Genomic DNA, 14,743 nt, shown 5'->3' on the forward strand with positions numbered 1-14,743 from the left:
TACTACTGCCTTCAGAATTCATTTCTTTTCAGGATCACTGAAATAATGTCTCTGTTTCTGTGCTTACCTTCCTCAAATCCATCCTTCATCCAGCTCCTAGAATAACTTATTTAAAATAAATGACCATGTCATTTGCATAATTAACAATCTTCAGTGACTCCTCATTGCCACGAAGTCTCATTACTTTTCATGGCACAGAAGGTCTCTATAGTTAGACCCTTTCTATGCTGTAGTCATGCCAAGTTATGTGCCACCTTCTGCTTGATCTAACATCCTCCAGGCAGCCTCACACCTCACCCCAACTTCCCTGGATACCCGGCAGCTTCTTACCTTTCAGAACCCAGGTCAAAATTCTTATCTTCCAAGAAACTAACAAGCAAATTCTTACTGTACCCTTTGTTACATCACTGCTCAATGTGCTTAACTATTACTGCACTTATCACACTGGACTGCAATCACTTATCTGTTGTTCCAATTAGATTATGAGTTCCTTTTGAGAGCAAAGAAATTCTTATCTCCATCCATAGTACCTGGCACAGTGCTAAGTACATGAGCTACTCAGTATTTATCAATGAATAAATGTTCTGACTTGTGCAATACTTTATGAAATTGACTCTTTATCTTCCACTGCCACTATCAAAGTACCTCTATCCTCTTATACATCCTTCCGCCTCCAGTTTTATCAACCTTCCTAATGTCACCTAAATTCTTTCTGAAGTATAATTCTGACATGTCTTGCTCAACCTCAGAAACCTCCTATTGCTGTAGCTCATTTCTCTGCTGCTCCGGTAGCTCACAGCAACCTACATTTTCCAAAGTGACAGTTTGGCTCCATCCTAATTATGAAACCAACCAGGAAGGGCAGACAGTACCCAACCAGCCTCCACTGTTAACTTCTCAGTCACCATCGAATGAAGCTTATTAGCATCAGACACCCTTCCAGATCCAAACTAGGATCTGGTGGTACTACTGGTGACAGCTACAGGACTCCCCTATTACCCAGTTACTGCCCTCCCTATTTTGACTATATGGAAAACTCCATTTCATCACTACACTTTACAGCAGTGGTGTAGTGGGGGCTGGGGTGAGGGGAGGAGTGACAAGAAGGGGATCACTATCTAGAGAATTTCAAAACAATTATAAAACAAAAGTTCTGCTCTTTATCATCATCATGAAACAGCAATTCTAAACAACGTCAGCAACAAAAGACTACTCCCACCAGGGCGGACTGACCCATCACCACTTCTTAGAGAACCACTGCAATTCAGGTATCACTCCATTTGGAAACCTCTAAGCCACCACGAAACAGAATTAATCACCTCTTCCTAAACCTTTAATACACATCTGCATCTCTACAAGGCCATAAGCATGTTAAGGGGAGCTTATTTTTAACCCCTAGTATTGACACCGATGAACACACTTACCCTTCTGGCCAGCTTCCTGTCAGCAGCTTGCCTCAGCTGCCCAGTAAGGGCCTCAGTGAGTGAAATGCGCCAAGTCCCAGCTCCTCTATTTTGCTAGGAGAAACAAACCATCATGCCTTACCCCATAGACCAGACTAACTGCATACAGAATATAATCTGAGTTCTAAAGGCTTGCATTCAGAGAATGCCAGAACCTGGACCTACTTCTAATTCCTACTAATACTCTCCTCATACCAAACTACTTATACTCAGTGTATTTCTGTCTATTACATGTAAGTTCTTTTGTGTTACAGTACTTTGTGTCTGATTTACCAAACTGCTAAGCCCCAGAAGGAAATTTAAACACTCAGTCCCCAGAAGGAAATTTAAACACTGTTTTAGAGCTGTAGATGCAACAGACACTCAATTCTGTTGAATAAAACCAGGGATAGTTAATACATAAAAGGGTAGAAGACACTTCTATTATGTTGAATTTTATTTTTTTTAAAAACTTTGTTTTCATACAATACATTTTCACATTAGATTCCCACAGTGGGAAAAATAACAATTTATTATTTAAAGTCTTATATTTGTGGACAGATTATTTCAAGAAAAGTAAAATGAACACATTTGAGGATTAAATCTCAGTTTAGAATCTGTTATAGTTTGATGCATCTAATACAGAACCTCTTCCCTACGTGGAATTTTTCTATATTCAGAAGTTCTTCAGGCTCTTTTTCTTAGGATTTAGATATTAGTAATGTGAAATATCAGCATTTCCTAATTTTAAAGTTTCTTAAGGACACACAACCATGAGTAACTGGTATCAACTGAAGAGAGGGGGAAGTTTTCAAACATTTAGCACTGCTTAAGTGTCTGCAGTCTTTACTTATGAATTAAAAGTCTTTTCCTTTCTCCATCATTCCCAAGACAAATACAGAAGTTTGATCAGGTATTGATAGTAATAAAGCTGAATTTCTTTTAAGAGTTTGATAAATTAAAATGCAAAAGCTCATACATATGTTTAGTTATGATGTGACATATGTTTAGTTATGATGTGAGTCTTGTGAGAAGCTGGGAGACAACCCCATTAACTCACCAGAATAAGGAACTCGGTCTCACAATTTCTTGAATACAATTCCTCATAAACCTTTTCCTCAAAGATTACATTGTAAGACTAACCAGGTGATTGGGAGAAGAGATTTATCTCACCAATGGAATTATCTTTTATTTCCTTCTTATGTGAGTAGAATGGCATGACAGAGCAGAGGCAAAGAGGTGTACAATCAATTCTCAACATACGAAGTCAAGAAAGTCAGAGCTTCCATAGCATGGCAACAGCTTTGCAGATGCCCACATCATGATAGTTGAAATAACAAAGCCCAGCAAATGTTAAAGCTGAGAGTGCCAAAATGCCTGCCTTGGCAGCTTTCTGCAATGCACTCGCTTGCACATAGTCAGTAGCAACTTGTCCAAGGCCCCTAAGGACAAAAAAAATCAGAGTACAAATGAAAAACCACAAATGATGGTAGTAGAAGACTATACACATAACTTGGCTGCAAAAAGATAATCAATCAGGTTCAAAATGCAACAGAGTCAGTCATAAACCAAAATAAAGGAATCAAGTGTTCCCTCATAATATAACAGACATCTTCTCATTCTTCAGATTCAATTTTCCAGGGTTATTTATGTGAGAGATAGTAATTAATTGCTACTTTGTCTACAAAATCTTGGGTTTTCTTTAACTAAAATAAATGCTCTAGAGTTTTTCATTGATTTAGAAAGAACGTATTAAGCAGATATTATGTGCCAGCATCTGTTATAGATTTTGGGAGTAGACCAAGGAAGATAGCATCCCTGCCCTTATGAAACATACATTCTAGTGAAGGAAAAATGCATACATATGTGCTAGGAAGAAATATTTTTGAAAGGATGACCTGAATGAGAAGAACATTCCAAGCAAAAGTTACAATGACCTTGGCATCTTTGTAGACTAGTAAAAAGGTCAGTGTGGCTGGAGAACATGGGGATCAGAAGGCAGGGACAGATCACACAGGGCCCTGAAGGTCATGAAAAAGAATTTGAATTTCCTTTGAAATATAATGAGAAACTACAGATATGCTTTAAGTAGAGAGTGATCTAATTCTGCTTTTCTTAGTAACAGTTTTACTGAGACACAATTCACATACCATAAAACTAACCCTTTTTAAGTGCACAATTTTAGTTTATTCATAGTTGTGCGACATCATCACTATTTTACTCCAGAAGACTTGCATCACCCCCAAGAAACGCTGTACTTTAGCCCATTACCCAACCACTAATTCATTTTCTGTTTCTGTAAATTTGCCTGTTCTGGACAGTTTACATAAATGCAATCATACAATATGTGGCCTTTTGTGTCGCGTTTCTTTCACTTGGCATAATGTTTTTAGGGTTTATCCACGTTGTGGCATGCATCAATACTTCAATCCTTTGTATGGCCAAGAAACACAGGCATACCTCATTTTATTGCATTTTGCAGGTATTGCGGGTTTTTACAAATTGAAAGTTTATGGCAACCGTGAGTCGAGCAAGTCTATTTGTGCCATTTTCCAATTGTGTTTGCTCACTTCATGTCTCTTTGTCACATTTTGGTAATTCTCAAAATATTTCAAACTTTTTCGTCATTTTTTATATTTGCATGGTGATCTGTGATCTTTGATGTTACTAAGGCAAGACCCTCCACCAGCAAAAAAATCATGACTGGACGAAATTAGCCGTTTTTTAGCAAAAAGGTCTTTTTTAAATTATGTAAATTTTTTAAGACAATGCTAGTGCACACTTCATTGACTACACAGCATATATAGTGTAAACAACTTTTATATGCACTGGGAAACCAAAAATTTCATGTGACTCACTTTATTGTAATATTAGTTTTATCATGCTGGTCTGAAACTGAACCCACAGTATCGCCATGGTATACCTGTATTCCTTTGCAAAAATATGTCACATTTGGTTAGGTATTCATCCGTTCACAGACATCTAAATTGCTTCCACTTTTTGGCTATTATAAATACTATAATACTATGAACATCACTGTACAAGTTTTTGTGTGGGGCCATTATGTTTTCATTTTGGGGGGTATACTCCTAAAGGCACAATCTTTGAGTCATATGGTAACTCTGTAACTTTTTGTTGGAACTGTCAAACTGTTTCCCAAAGTGGCTGTAACATTCAACATTCCCAGGAGAGACATATGAGGACTCCAACTTTTTGATATCCTTGAAAGACTTGTTACTGCCCATCTTTCTGTTTTTTTGTTTTTTTTATTAGTTTCAGTTGTATAAAACAACATAATTATTAGATATACATAATTAGTATAAACTCCTCACAAAGTGATAACCCTCCTCCCAGTCAACTTACTGCCCATCTTTTTGATCACAGCCATCCTTGTAAGTGTGAAGTGGTATCTCATGGTTTCGATTTGCATTTCTCTAATAACAAATGATATTGAGCATTTATTGAACATCTGTGTATCTTCTCTGGAAAAATTTAATCTTACTTTTTAAAAAGGTCCCGCTAGCTGCAGTGTGGCAACTGGACAGTGCAGGCAGGAGAAGAAGGGCGAGAACAGAAACAGAAAACTAGCTAGGCGTCAACTGAAATAGTCTACACAAGACTGTTGGCTTAACCTAGGCTGGTGACAGGAGATGGTGTGAAGTGACAATTTATGCTATGTTTAGTGGGCAGAACTAACAGAAAGAGCTGATGGACTGGATGTGGGTTAAGACAAAAAGAAATATCTAGAATGATTTCTAGGATTTTTGGCTTGAGCAACTAGATTTAATTGAATTAGGAAAAAACAGAAGGTTTCTAGAGGAAATCAAGAGATGTGAGGGGAAAAAAGAGTGATTTTGGCAAAGTTAAACTTAGGATGACTATTAGATATCCAAGTGGCTATATCGGTTAGACAACTGGAAATATAAATCTACAGCTCAGGAAAAGAGGTCCGATCTGAGCTCACCCTGGGAAAGTGTATAGATAGAGAAATTAAGAAGGCCAAGACTAAGCCCTGGGTTCAGACCTTTATTATTCAGAGATCAGAAAGAGAAGGAACTGGCAGAGACTGAGAAGGTATAGCTGGTGAGGTGGAAGAAAACAAGGTGAGTATGACATCTAGGTGGCCAAAGAAAAATTATTTAAGGAGGGAATATTCAATTAAGTTGAATACTGCTGGGAGTTCATATAAGTAGAGGACAGAGAACAGATAACTGGATTTGGAAAAATGAAGGTCTTTCATGATTTTGGTAAGAATGACTTCAGTTAAATAGTTGGGATAAAAGCCCAATTAATGTAGGTTAAAACAGACAACGCCGAGTGGCGAGTTAGCTCAGTTGGTTAGAGCGTAGTGCTGATAACACCAAGGTTGCTGGTTCGATCCCTGCATAGGCCACTGGGAGCAGGAAGAAAGGAAAGAAAGAAAGGAAAGGGAAGGAAAAGGGAAAGAAGGAAGGAAAGAAGGAAGGAAGGAAGGAAGGAAGGAAGGAAGGAAGGAAGGAAGGAAGGAAGGAAGGAAGGGGGAGGGGGGAGGGGAGTGGAGGGAGGGAGGGAGGGAGGGAGGGAGGGAGGGAGGGAGGGAGGGAAAAAAGAAAGAAAAGAGAGAGAGAGAAAGAAAGAAAAACTGGACTCTGAGGAACTAGTGCACAATTATAGACAACTCTTTCAAGTTATTTTTTTGTGTGTGTGAAAAGGAAGAGAATTACTGAGGTAATTGTCAATTGTAAAAGTCAATTGTAAAAAAGAATGTATTAATTTAGAATTATCTTATTTTGATTTTTCATTAATTTAGATGGGATCTCCTTCCAAGAAACATGTATTAGAGAAATATTACTGTACTTGTAATCTAATACTTCATATTCAACTGGATTCCTTTATTTTGAAAGGTCCATGTGGTTAAAGGACCTTAGAAAACTAGCCAACCCTAGAAAACTAGGTAAGCAAAAAATCCCCTTTAACACTACTAGCTAGGAAATAATTCTGAGAAGTCATTTAACCTCCCTGGGGTTTAGTTTCCACAATTGTAAAATAACAGGGTTGGTTAAGATACTCCCCCAAATCCTTTCAGTTCTAACAATCCAAAATGCCTACCTATATCATACTGTCCTTGCAAAACAACATAAAATGAGCAACTCACAGAACTCAACTATTATTTACAAACTTTCCAGGTTTATTAACTGAGAAAATCTAATAAACTACACTGGATAAAATAAATAGAAATGAAATTCATTCATTCGATAAATATTTACTGAATGCTATGTGTCAGGCACTACTAGGCACTAAAGATATAATAACAAACAAAAATTGTTCAAAACCTACATCATACATCTTTTTTTAAAAAGGGCAAGACTGAGGGGCGAACGGTTAGCTCAATTGGTTAGAGGGAGATGTTCGTAACACCAGGGTTGCCGGTTCGATCCCCACATGGGCCTGTGAGCTGTGCCCTCCACAACTAGATTGAAACAACTACTTGACTTGGAGCTGATGGGTCCTGGAAAAACACACTTAAAAAAATAAATTAAAAAAGAAAGGGCAAGACTGAACTAGACTATAGAGGATGCACATTGGGTGATAAAGTTATGATGAAATGTAAGGAAGTGATTATTACTATAAAAATCAGGATAATGGTTCCTGGTGAAGGACGGTGTATAGTTATGAGAGAGAGAATACAAGGAAGAGGCTTCTGGAGTAGGTGGCCAAGTTCTATTTCTTGACCCAAGTGGTGTTACCCTCATCATTATTCATTTAGCCACAGATTTGATTATTGTGATTTTCTGTACCTGTGTTTTTCTCTATTGAGGGGAGACAAGGAATATATAAAATAATAAAGATGATATAGTATATTAGAATGTAATTAAGTGCTACTGAGAAAAATAACGCAAGGGAGAGAGGGATAAGGAATGTTGAAAAGGACAGTACAATTTTGAATAAGTGGTTTGAGAAGGCTTCATTAAGAAGGTAACTTTTAAGATGTGAAGGAAATGAGGGAACAATCCAAGTATATAACTAGAAAAGGGTTTCAGGCAGAAGGAACTGTTAAGAATAAAGTCCTGGGGCCTGGAGTGTCCCTCGCATGTTCGAGAATTATCAAGGGAGCCATTGTGAATGAAGAAGAAAGTAGCTGGAGATGAAGGAATAAACAAGGGGCCAGATCATAGAGTCTAGACCACATACTCCACTTTTAGTCTGAGTGTGATTAGGAGACAACAAAGGGTTTTGAAAAGGGGAATGTCTTGACCAGCCTTAATATTTTAATAGGATCACTGGGGCTGTGTTGGGAATAGACAGGAGGACCAGTTAGGAGACTACTACTGGAATCAAGGATGGTGATCAAGTTTGGGGTTCGAACAAACAGAAGAATGGAAATACTATTAATTCAGATGGGCAAGAGTGCTGGAGGAAGAGATCTAGGGGGACATTAGGAGCTCAGTTTTATAGCACGCTACATTCAAAATGCCTATTAGATATGGGAGTGAAGACACTGAATGGGCAGGTGCCTATAAATATGGACATAGAAATATTTTATGTATGGTTTAAAGTTTTCTATAGGTCCTGAGTATCTCAGTCAACTTCTCCCTTATATGCAATAATGAAACAAACTCACAGCAAACAAACTGAGCAGACAACATAATACTGAAAATACTGCTGTACTTACCAGTGACTGTGGAGAGTGAGGACTGCAGCCAGCGAGTAGTCCATTGCAGAGGAAGGATTCAAATAAGCAGCTGGAAGTAGGCCCAGGAGCAAAACACTGACAACCCTCTCACCAGTCCAGTGGAGAGACGCAGCCTTGGAACCAGCTATAGAAAGGAAGGACGAGCTTCATAAGGGTTGAAGTGGGAGATATATCTCTCACATTCAATATTTGCCACAAAGTAACCCAAACTGATAGAATGGCAAACAGTATGCATATAAGACTTAACTCTGAGCATAAAGTGGGTAAAATAAAAGAGGTAATTGAAAAGAGGTGCTATCTCCCTTCTTTTAGTACAGGGTGTCTCAACACCTACATATTGTGATTAGAAGATAGATCCACTTTACTTATAGGCAAGAAGATGGACAAAATATCTTTACAGAATTACCAATCTTAGACTTCAGTGTAATGGACAGATACTTTATGTATGTAAGTGACACCTGAGAAATTCCTTTGAAATATTACTCTTTCATTTTTACCTTCTAATCTTTGGAAGTAAGGTATTGTTAAAAATCATCCTAAAACAAAATTAAACTAGCTAACTCAAACAGAAGCAAAGTTCTGATGTCAACTTTTAGGATGATGGTTGTGGTTCAGTCCCATCATTTATAAATTGCTCAAAACTGATATGGAACACAAAAACTTCTTTTAAACAAGTGAAAAACAAAATGGGCTTTAAACATTTCTTTGAGAACCTATCTTTTTTTGGTTACAGACCCCTTTGGGAACCTAGTAAAAGGATGGAGCAACTTCCTGGAAAAATGCACATGGACACATACAATGAAAACTGTATACTTCAGGGGCTTTCCTTCCATCCTATGAACCCCAAGTTAAAACCTCTCTTCTAAATCTAACTGAAATAAGCAAAGGAATGCAGAAACAAAAACTTTTCAAGATAAAATTATTCTAAAATGCAGAAAGATGACACTTGCCTAATTTCTCATAACCCAGATGCAACTATATCTAAATGGTTGATGTGAGAATCAAAATAAATTTTTATCTTTGTAAAATATTGATCTTTCCAGACTTTAAAAACGGGATATAGTCAACTCCTTATTCACCTACAGATTTTCTAAGACTAATTTAAATAATATCTAAATATCAGGTTGGTGCAAAAGTAACTGCGGTTTAAAAGGTTAAAAATAATTGCAAAAACTGCAATTACTTTTGCACCAACCTAATAGTATTCATCCAAGAAATGCCATGATTTTAATATCAACCTAAATAAAAATAAGCAAGTCAATTACAACTATGTATGTATATATGCATGACTTTTTTTAATTGTCTACTATTCTAAATTATTTCTATCTAGCTCTTCTCCATTAGCTAAATAAGAGTGACTAAACTGTATTGAACAGACTCTTCCTACAGAGCTATTTTCTATTTTAAAAAATTAAAAGTTCTAAAAAGACATAGATGAGAAGGTTCTCTATCAGTGTAAATGGCATTACTCAACCATGCTGCCATTGTCTGCCCAAAGGTGTAGGCTAGGTCTTCATTTGAGAGTTGGACACAACAGTTCCCCCTACAGACAGCAAATCTTGTCAAAAGCATGATAATAGCCCAGATGAGGACAGCCAGAGAGCCCAGGAAATAGCAGCAATGGAGAAAACATACAATGGCGGCTGGGTGACAGGTGAATGTGCTGTGTTCCACACCATCCTGGGGTAGGTCGGTCCTGGAGAAATGCTGAGATGTGAGCAGGTCTGACCACTGAGGTTCGGAGGAGAACTGAGGAAAGAGACATTAGGGGGATCATAAGCACCTCTCCTTTAATGGGATTGACAGACTTTCTAAATGACCATAGGCAAGCTACTTCAACCAAACAGGATAGCATCTCATATGTAAAATGAGGATAGCATCTATTTCACTGGGTTGCTGCGAGGTCAGACTAAGTAGTCACTGAAGATTGAAAAGTCAGCGAACTACTTATTTAAAAGGGCTTCACTTTAATTTTAAAAAGTAAATTATAGCTCCTTTGTCTTTCCATTTATTCAACTGCTGTGCACTGGATTTAAGAGATAAAAGATACCGTTTTTGTCCTCAAAGAATTCAGTCTAGTTTGGGAAGTTCATTTATTACCGTCCTCCTTTTCAAAATCAATTTCTCCACTTATACCCTTAAACACATCCCTTTCTGTCCCCTTTGGGATCCTGTCTCTTGGTTAAAAAAACAGACAGACCTAAGTTCACCTAATTCCATCAGTTATAGCTGTGAGATGACCAGCAATTAAGTTAAATAAGCCCTCTAGCCTCAATGTCCTCATTTGTAAAATGGAAATAATAGCACTTACTTCATAATACTGTTGATAATTAAATAACATATGCAAGGTGTTAATTTCCAGAATAGTATAAGCACTCGATAAAAGGTAATTTCTCTCCCGTATCTTTAACCTCTCCTTCCTATTGGCCATTTTCCCTCGACTGATGTAATACACTTAACTCTTCCCTTGATCCTATGTCCTCTAATGCCCATGCACTCTTCCTCTTCTCTTTCCAACCATGCTTTTTTAAGTGTTGTCCAAATAACCTCAAGTTCCTCACTTCCCTATCATTCTTCAAATCTGAAACTTATTTTTATCCCCACCAAAGCTACTTTGCTAAGTTGCCAATGCTCTCAAGTGGCCATATCCAACAGGTACTATTCATTCAGTCTTCATCTTATTGGGCCGTTCTGCATCACCTGGCAATGGGTGGTCTTTCCTCCCTTCTTTACTCTGACAGAACTTTCTTCTAGTTCTCCCTTTTATTCTCTGAATTCTAATCATCTGCCTATTGCTCTCCTCCCTTTCTCTGCCCACCCCTGGCCATTTTGTCCACTCAGCTTCTACTGATTATAAGCTAATGACACCTAATTTTGTATCTTCGGCCCTGCTATCTCTCCAGTTTCAGAAGTTTAAGTGCCTGCTGGGCCTCTCCCGTGAGATATTCTATATGGTCCTCACACTCACCATACCAAAAACTAAAATCCTTCCACTCACTTTCTCATCCAAACTTGTCTCCCATTTGTATGTTCCCACTTTAATGACATCCCAGTTACTTTTTAACCTAACCAAGGCATCTGAAGTCATGTAGGGCTTTCCCCCTAAATTCAGTCAATCGCCAAATCATACTGATGTATCTCATCATTTCTTGAGACAATCTTCTCTTTTTTGGTACTACCCTCCAAGTCTAGGACCTCACCATCCTTGCCTGGACCACAACAGTGCCCTATCTCATCTTCCTGACTTGTGTCTTAGGCTGCCCCATCTCCCATGCTGGCCATCTACCACTCTGTTACTAAAGTAGTCAATCTAAACTGCAAATCTATGTCAAATCTTTTAAAGGTTCCCCCTTCACACCAGGCAAAATGCACAGTCCTTATCAAGACAACTTCTGTGATTTGATTCCAGTTTACTTTTCCAGATTCATCTCTCATTCCTTACCTTGAACTTCATGCTCTAGTAATATCCGATTTGTTTTGTTTTTCTCTCATACCAACCAGTTTCTACAACTTCACCATTGCTTTGGCTCATCCCAATAGCTCTAACTGTAATGCCTGTCTTCTTGCAGACTCCCTTAAACTCAAGACTCTTATCAAGCACACCTCCTTCAGAACTAGAGACAGGGTAATCCTTCCAAACACAGAGCTAAATATATTCTCCCTCTGTACTGGCTTAAGGATTTATGTACAGCACAACAGTTTTTGTTTTATGTCAAATTATGCTTACATGTGTTTTCCCTACAAAAAAGAAAACTCTTTGAGGGCAGGAACTATGTTTTATTCACATTTGTATCCGAAACGTACTACATTGTCTGGTATAACACAAATGCCCAGTTCCATGGCATTTGAATTGATCCTTCCCACCCCTACACCAGCTCCAGGGCAAACGAGCAAGACCAGGCATTGGGACTTGGATCCTCTTTTACGATTCAGGGTCGGACAGTGAATGGGGCGAAAAAGAGAGCTCTTATGAATAGCCTCGGCAGGGCTGTAACTTCCAGAAGGAGTTCTTTCAGATTACCCCCTCACATGTCGGCCCAGAGCAGGGGAGATATGCGCTCCGGCCAATCTCTGGGCCCGTAAGCAACGGTGGTCACTGCTGTGGTTTCAGCAAGAGCAAGAGGCCAAAGGGAAGGAGGGAGGGATTCCCTGCTCCAGAGGTCTCACCACCCAGCAACAAAGCCTCACCGCATCCCTTCTCCCGCTGGAGGCTGCGCTAAGAACCTCCGGCTGCCAGCACCCCTCACCTCGGCCTCCTTGGGCACTGCAAAGGACACTCAGTCTCCAGATACACGCCATGTCGCTACTAAAGGCTCAAGGTCATCCAGTAACCCGGAAGCAGTCGTACAACTCTCACCCCCACAGCGACAAAACAAGGAAAACGTTGTGAACCGGAAGTCGGAAGTCGGCGCGCGCCCGCCGCACTTGCGCATACACGCGGGTCGGAAGGGCCGAGCCGGGTGCCGACAATGGCGGAGCTGGGAGAGGCGGACGAAGCGGAATTGCAGCGCCTGGTGGCGGCCGAACAGCAGAAGGCACAGTTCACTGCACAGGTACGGGGACAAGGACCAGAGTAAAGAGAAATGAGGATGAAGTACAAGTCCCGGGCACCCGGGCAGCTCTCTGTATGTCGGCGGCGCGGTGAGGCCGCCAGATGTCTCTGCTCCGCGCGGTTCCCCTCGCAAAAGAGACGAGTCATAGCATTCCTGCCGCTGGTGAACAGTGGTGCTCAGGTGCCCGCTAAGGATGCCCAGCGTGGGAAAAAGAGATGCAAAGCAGAAAAGGAAGGTTTAGGCGACGCCAGGTCACGAGAGCCTAGTTTGTCGGTGAGCCCCCTGGGCTGGCATTCGGAAGATCTAGGTTCTAATCCTGCCTCTGCCACTTATAAGCCATGTGCACCTAGACGAGACACCCATCCACACTATGGGTCTTGATTTCGCAGTCGCCTGCTGCCTCACTGCATTGTGAGGATCAAATGCGATGATGTATTTGATAACGATAGCGGTAGAACATTATTAGGAGAAGGTGGGCTCTGAAGTAATCTGTCTATTCGTTTTAGAATAGTATTTTGGAATCCTTTCGGCATGGTTGTAACCCGGGCATGGACGTCCCTTAACTGCCTGACTTTGAGCTATTACTTAACCACTCCCGGTAAAAGGGGGTGGCATAAAGGATTGAACTGCATGCTTAGTACCCAGCTCCCAAATAGTGAGCCCTCCGTAAATGGTTATTTCCCCCACCCTTTTTGGGGAGGGAGAGGGGGCTGTTTGTAGTTGTAGAGATTCATGGTGGATAAGCAGCAAGAACCTTGGTTAGAACTGTTTGGGTCCTGAACACAATGAAAGTGCACACATTTTCGGTGCCTGTTACGTGTATTTTTCTAGCTTCTTTGGATTCTCAACTGTGTTCATGACCCCCAAAATGTTAAGATCGTAAGTACTATTCTCTAAGGGATAGGTTTAAAATGAGTACAGTGGTTTGGGGGGGCAATTAATTGGTACCATATCTTCCCAGCTTTCACTGGTGTTAGCTTGGGAATATAAAAGAAGAAAATTTTATATTTACATTTTGAAAATTTACATTCTGATTAAGAACTTGACACAATTAGAAAGTAATAAACAGTGGTCTTCAAGGAAGTAAGAATTTGAACTGTTTGCACAATGAATAAAATCTCTCCAGAGGGCATTGCAGGAGTGTTATTAAGAGTCAAGTTGAGTATTCTGTGTGGGCCTCACTGAAATAGTATGGGTTGGGGTTAACCAAGGGAGTGCCCTGAGTAGCTAACAGAGAAATTGACGCATTAAACAAACAGAGGTGACTTGATGGAAAGTATTTTTTAATTACTAAAGAGAAAAATAGAAAAGGATATAAGGATTACTGCAATGTAGGGATGAAGAACTGGACCATATGGGTGACAGGTTAGGAAGTGAGGAAAAAGAGACTATGGTTTGCTGATTGAAAGAATGGTTTAGTCAGGTGACAGAAAGTAAAAATGGGAAAGAAGAAAATTGGCAGTTAGGCCCATATGCAGACCCCAATGGTTACTACTTTTCTTTCCTCTTAGGTGCATCACTTCATGGAGCTATGTTGGGATAAATGTGTGGAGAAGCCAGGGAATCGCCTAGACTCTCGCACTGAAAACTGTCTGTCTAGCTGTGTGGACCGCTTCATTGACACTACTCTTGCTATCACCAGTAGGTTTGCCCAGATTGTACAAAAAGGAGGGCAATAGATTGTTCCTTGGGACAGTGACACAAGGAGCAAAGGACTTGTTATTAAGCAGATTTAAGGGCCAGTGGGGGAAAGCTGTCAGCTCACTGTCATGTCAACTTCAGGCCTGCTGGTGTTAAGAAGTAACAGATCAAATGTTCAAAAGTGAAATCTATTTATTTGGAATTCAGAAATTCCACATTGTGTCACAATATTCAATAAATGTGAATTCTCCAAATCATTTTTTAAATCCCATTTTAGGATTTATTGAGATCTCTGGCAGGAACACTAGAAATAAAGGTTCCAACGCCAGTGCAAATGGGAGATCTTAGGTTTTGAAGAGCCACCCTAAGCCCTATTTAAGGGGGCTGGAAGAACCATAAAAGCCTTATTTAGCCTACGGCATAGAAGAAAAGGG

General features: G+C 39.8%; 2 protein-coding genes across 2 annotated transcripts; one reads left to right on the forward strand and one right to left on the reverse strand.

Moving 5' to 3' along the window:
• Positions 1–1,881: 1,881 nt before the first annotated feature.
• SDHD (succinate dehydrogenase complex subunit D) lies at positions 1,882–12,520 on the reverse strand. Its single transcript, XM_019715303.2, has 4 exons — positions 12,363–12,520; positions 9,751–9,864; positions 8,095–8,239; positions 1,882–2,884 (listed from the first exon to the last, which is right to left on the reverse strand). The coding sequence occupies exons 1-4, from the start codon at positions 12,412–12,414 to the stop codon at positions 2,719–2,721; spliced, it is 477 nt and encodes a 158-aa protein (XP_019570862.2). The 5' UTR covers positions 12,415–12,520; the 3' UTR covers positions 1,882–2,718.
• TIMM8B (translocase of inner mitochondrial membrane 8 homolog B) lies at positions 12,512–14,566 on the forward strand. The gene is made up of 2 exons (XM_019715304.2): positions 12,512–12,668; positions 14,180–14,566. The coding sequence occupies exons 1-2, from the start codon at positions 12,585–12,587 to the stop codon at positions 14,345–14,347; spliced, it is 252 nt and encodes an 83-aa protein (XP_019570863.1). The 5' UTR covers positions 12,512–12,584; the 3' UTR covers positions 14,348–14,566.
• The last annotated feature ends 177 nt before the right edge of the window (positions 14,567–14,743 follow it).

This window comes from Rhinolophus sinicus, linkage group LG06, assembly GCF_036562045.2.
Source record: "Rhinolophus sinicus isolate RSC01 linkage group LG06, ASM3656204v1, whole genome shotgun sequence".
Classification (NCBI taxonomy): Eukaryota; Metazoa; Chordata; class Mammalia; order Chiroptera; family Rhinolophidae; genus Rhinolophus; species Rhinolophus sinicus.

Excerpts from the sequence above, each read along its gene's own strand:
- SDHD (XM_019715303.2), bottom strand. The coding sequence starts at position 12,414 with ATGGCGTGTATCTGGAGACTGAGTGTCCTTTGCAGTGCCCAAGGAGGC. Across the intron at positions 8,240-9,750 it reads CCTGTCACCCAGCCGCCATT|CTGGTTCCAAGGCTGCGTCT; the intron begins GTATGTTTTCTC and ends TCCTTTCTATAG. Across the intron at positions 2,885-8,094 it reads CTCACTCTCCACAGTCACTG|GGGCCTTGGACAAGTTGCTA; the intron begins GTAAGTACAGCA and ends TTTTGTCCTTAG.
- TIMM8B (XM_019715304.2), top strand. The coding sequence starts at position 12,585 with ATGGCGGAGCTGGGAGAGGCGGACGAAGCGGAATTGCAGCGCCTGGTG. Across the intron at positions 12,669-14,179 it reads AGGCACAGTTCACTGCACAG|GTGCATCACTTCATGGAGCT; the intron begins GTACGGGGACAA and ends CTTTCCTCTTAG.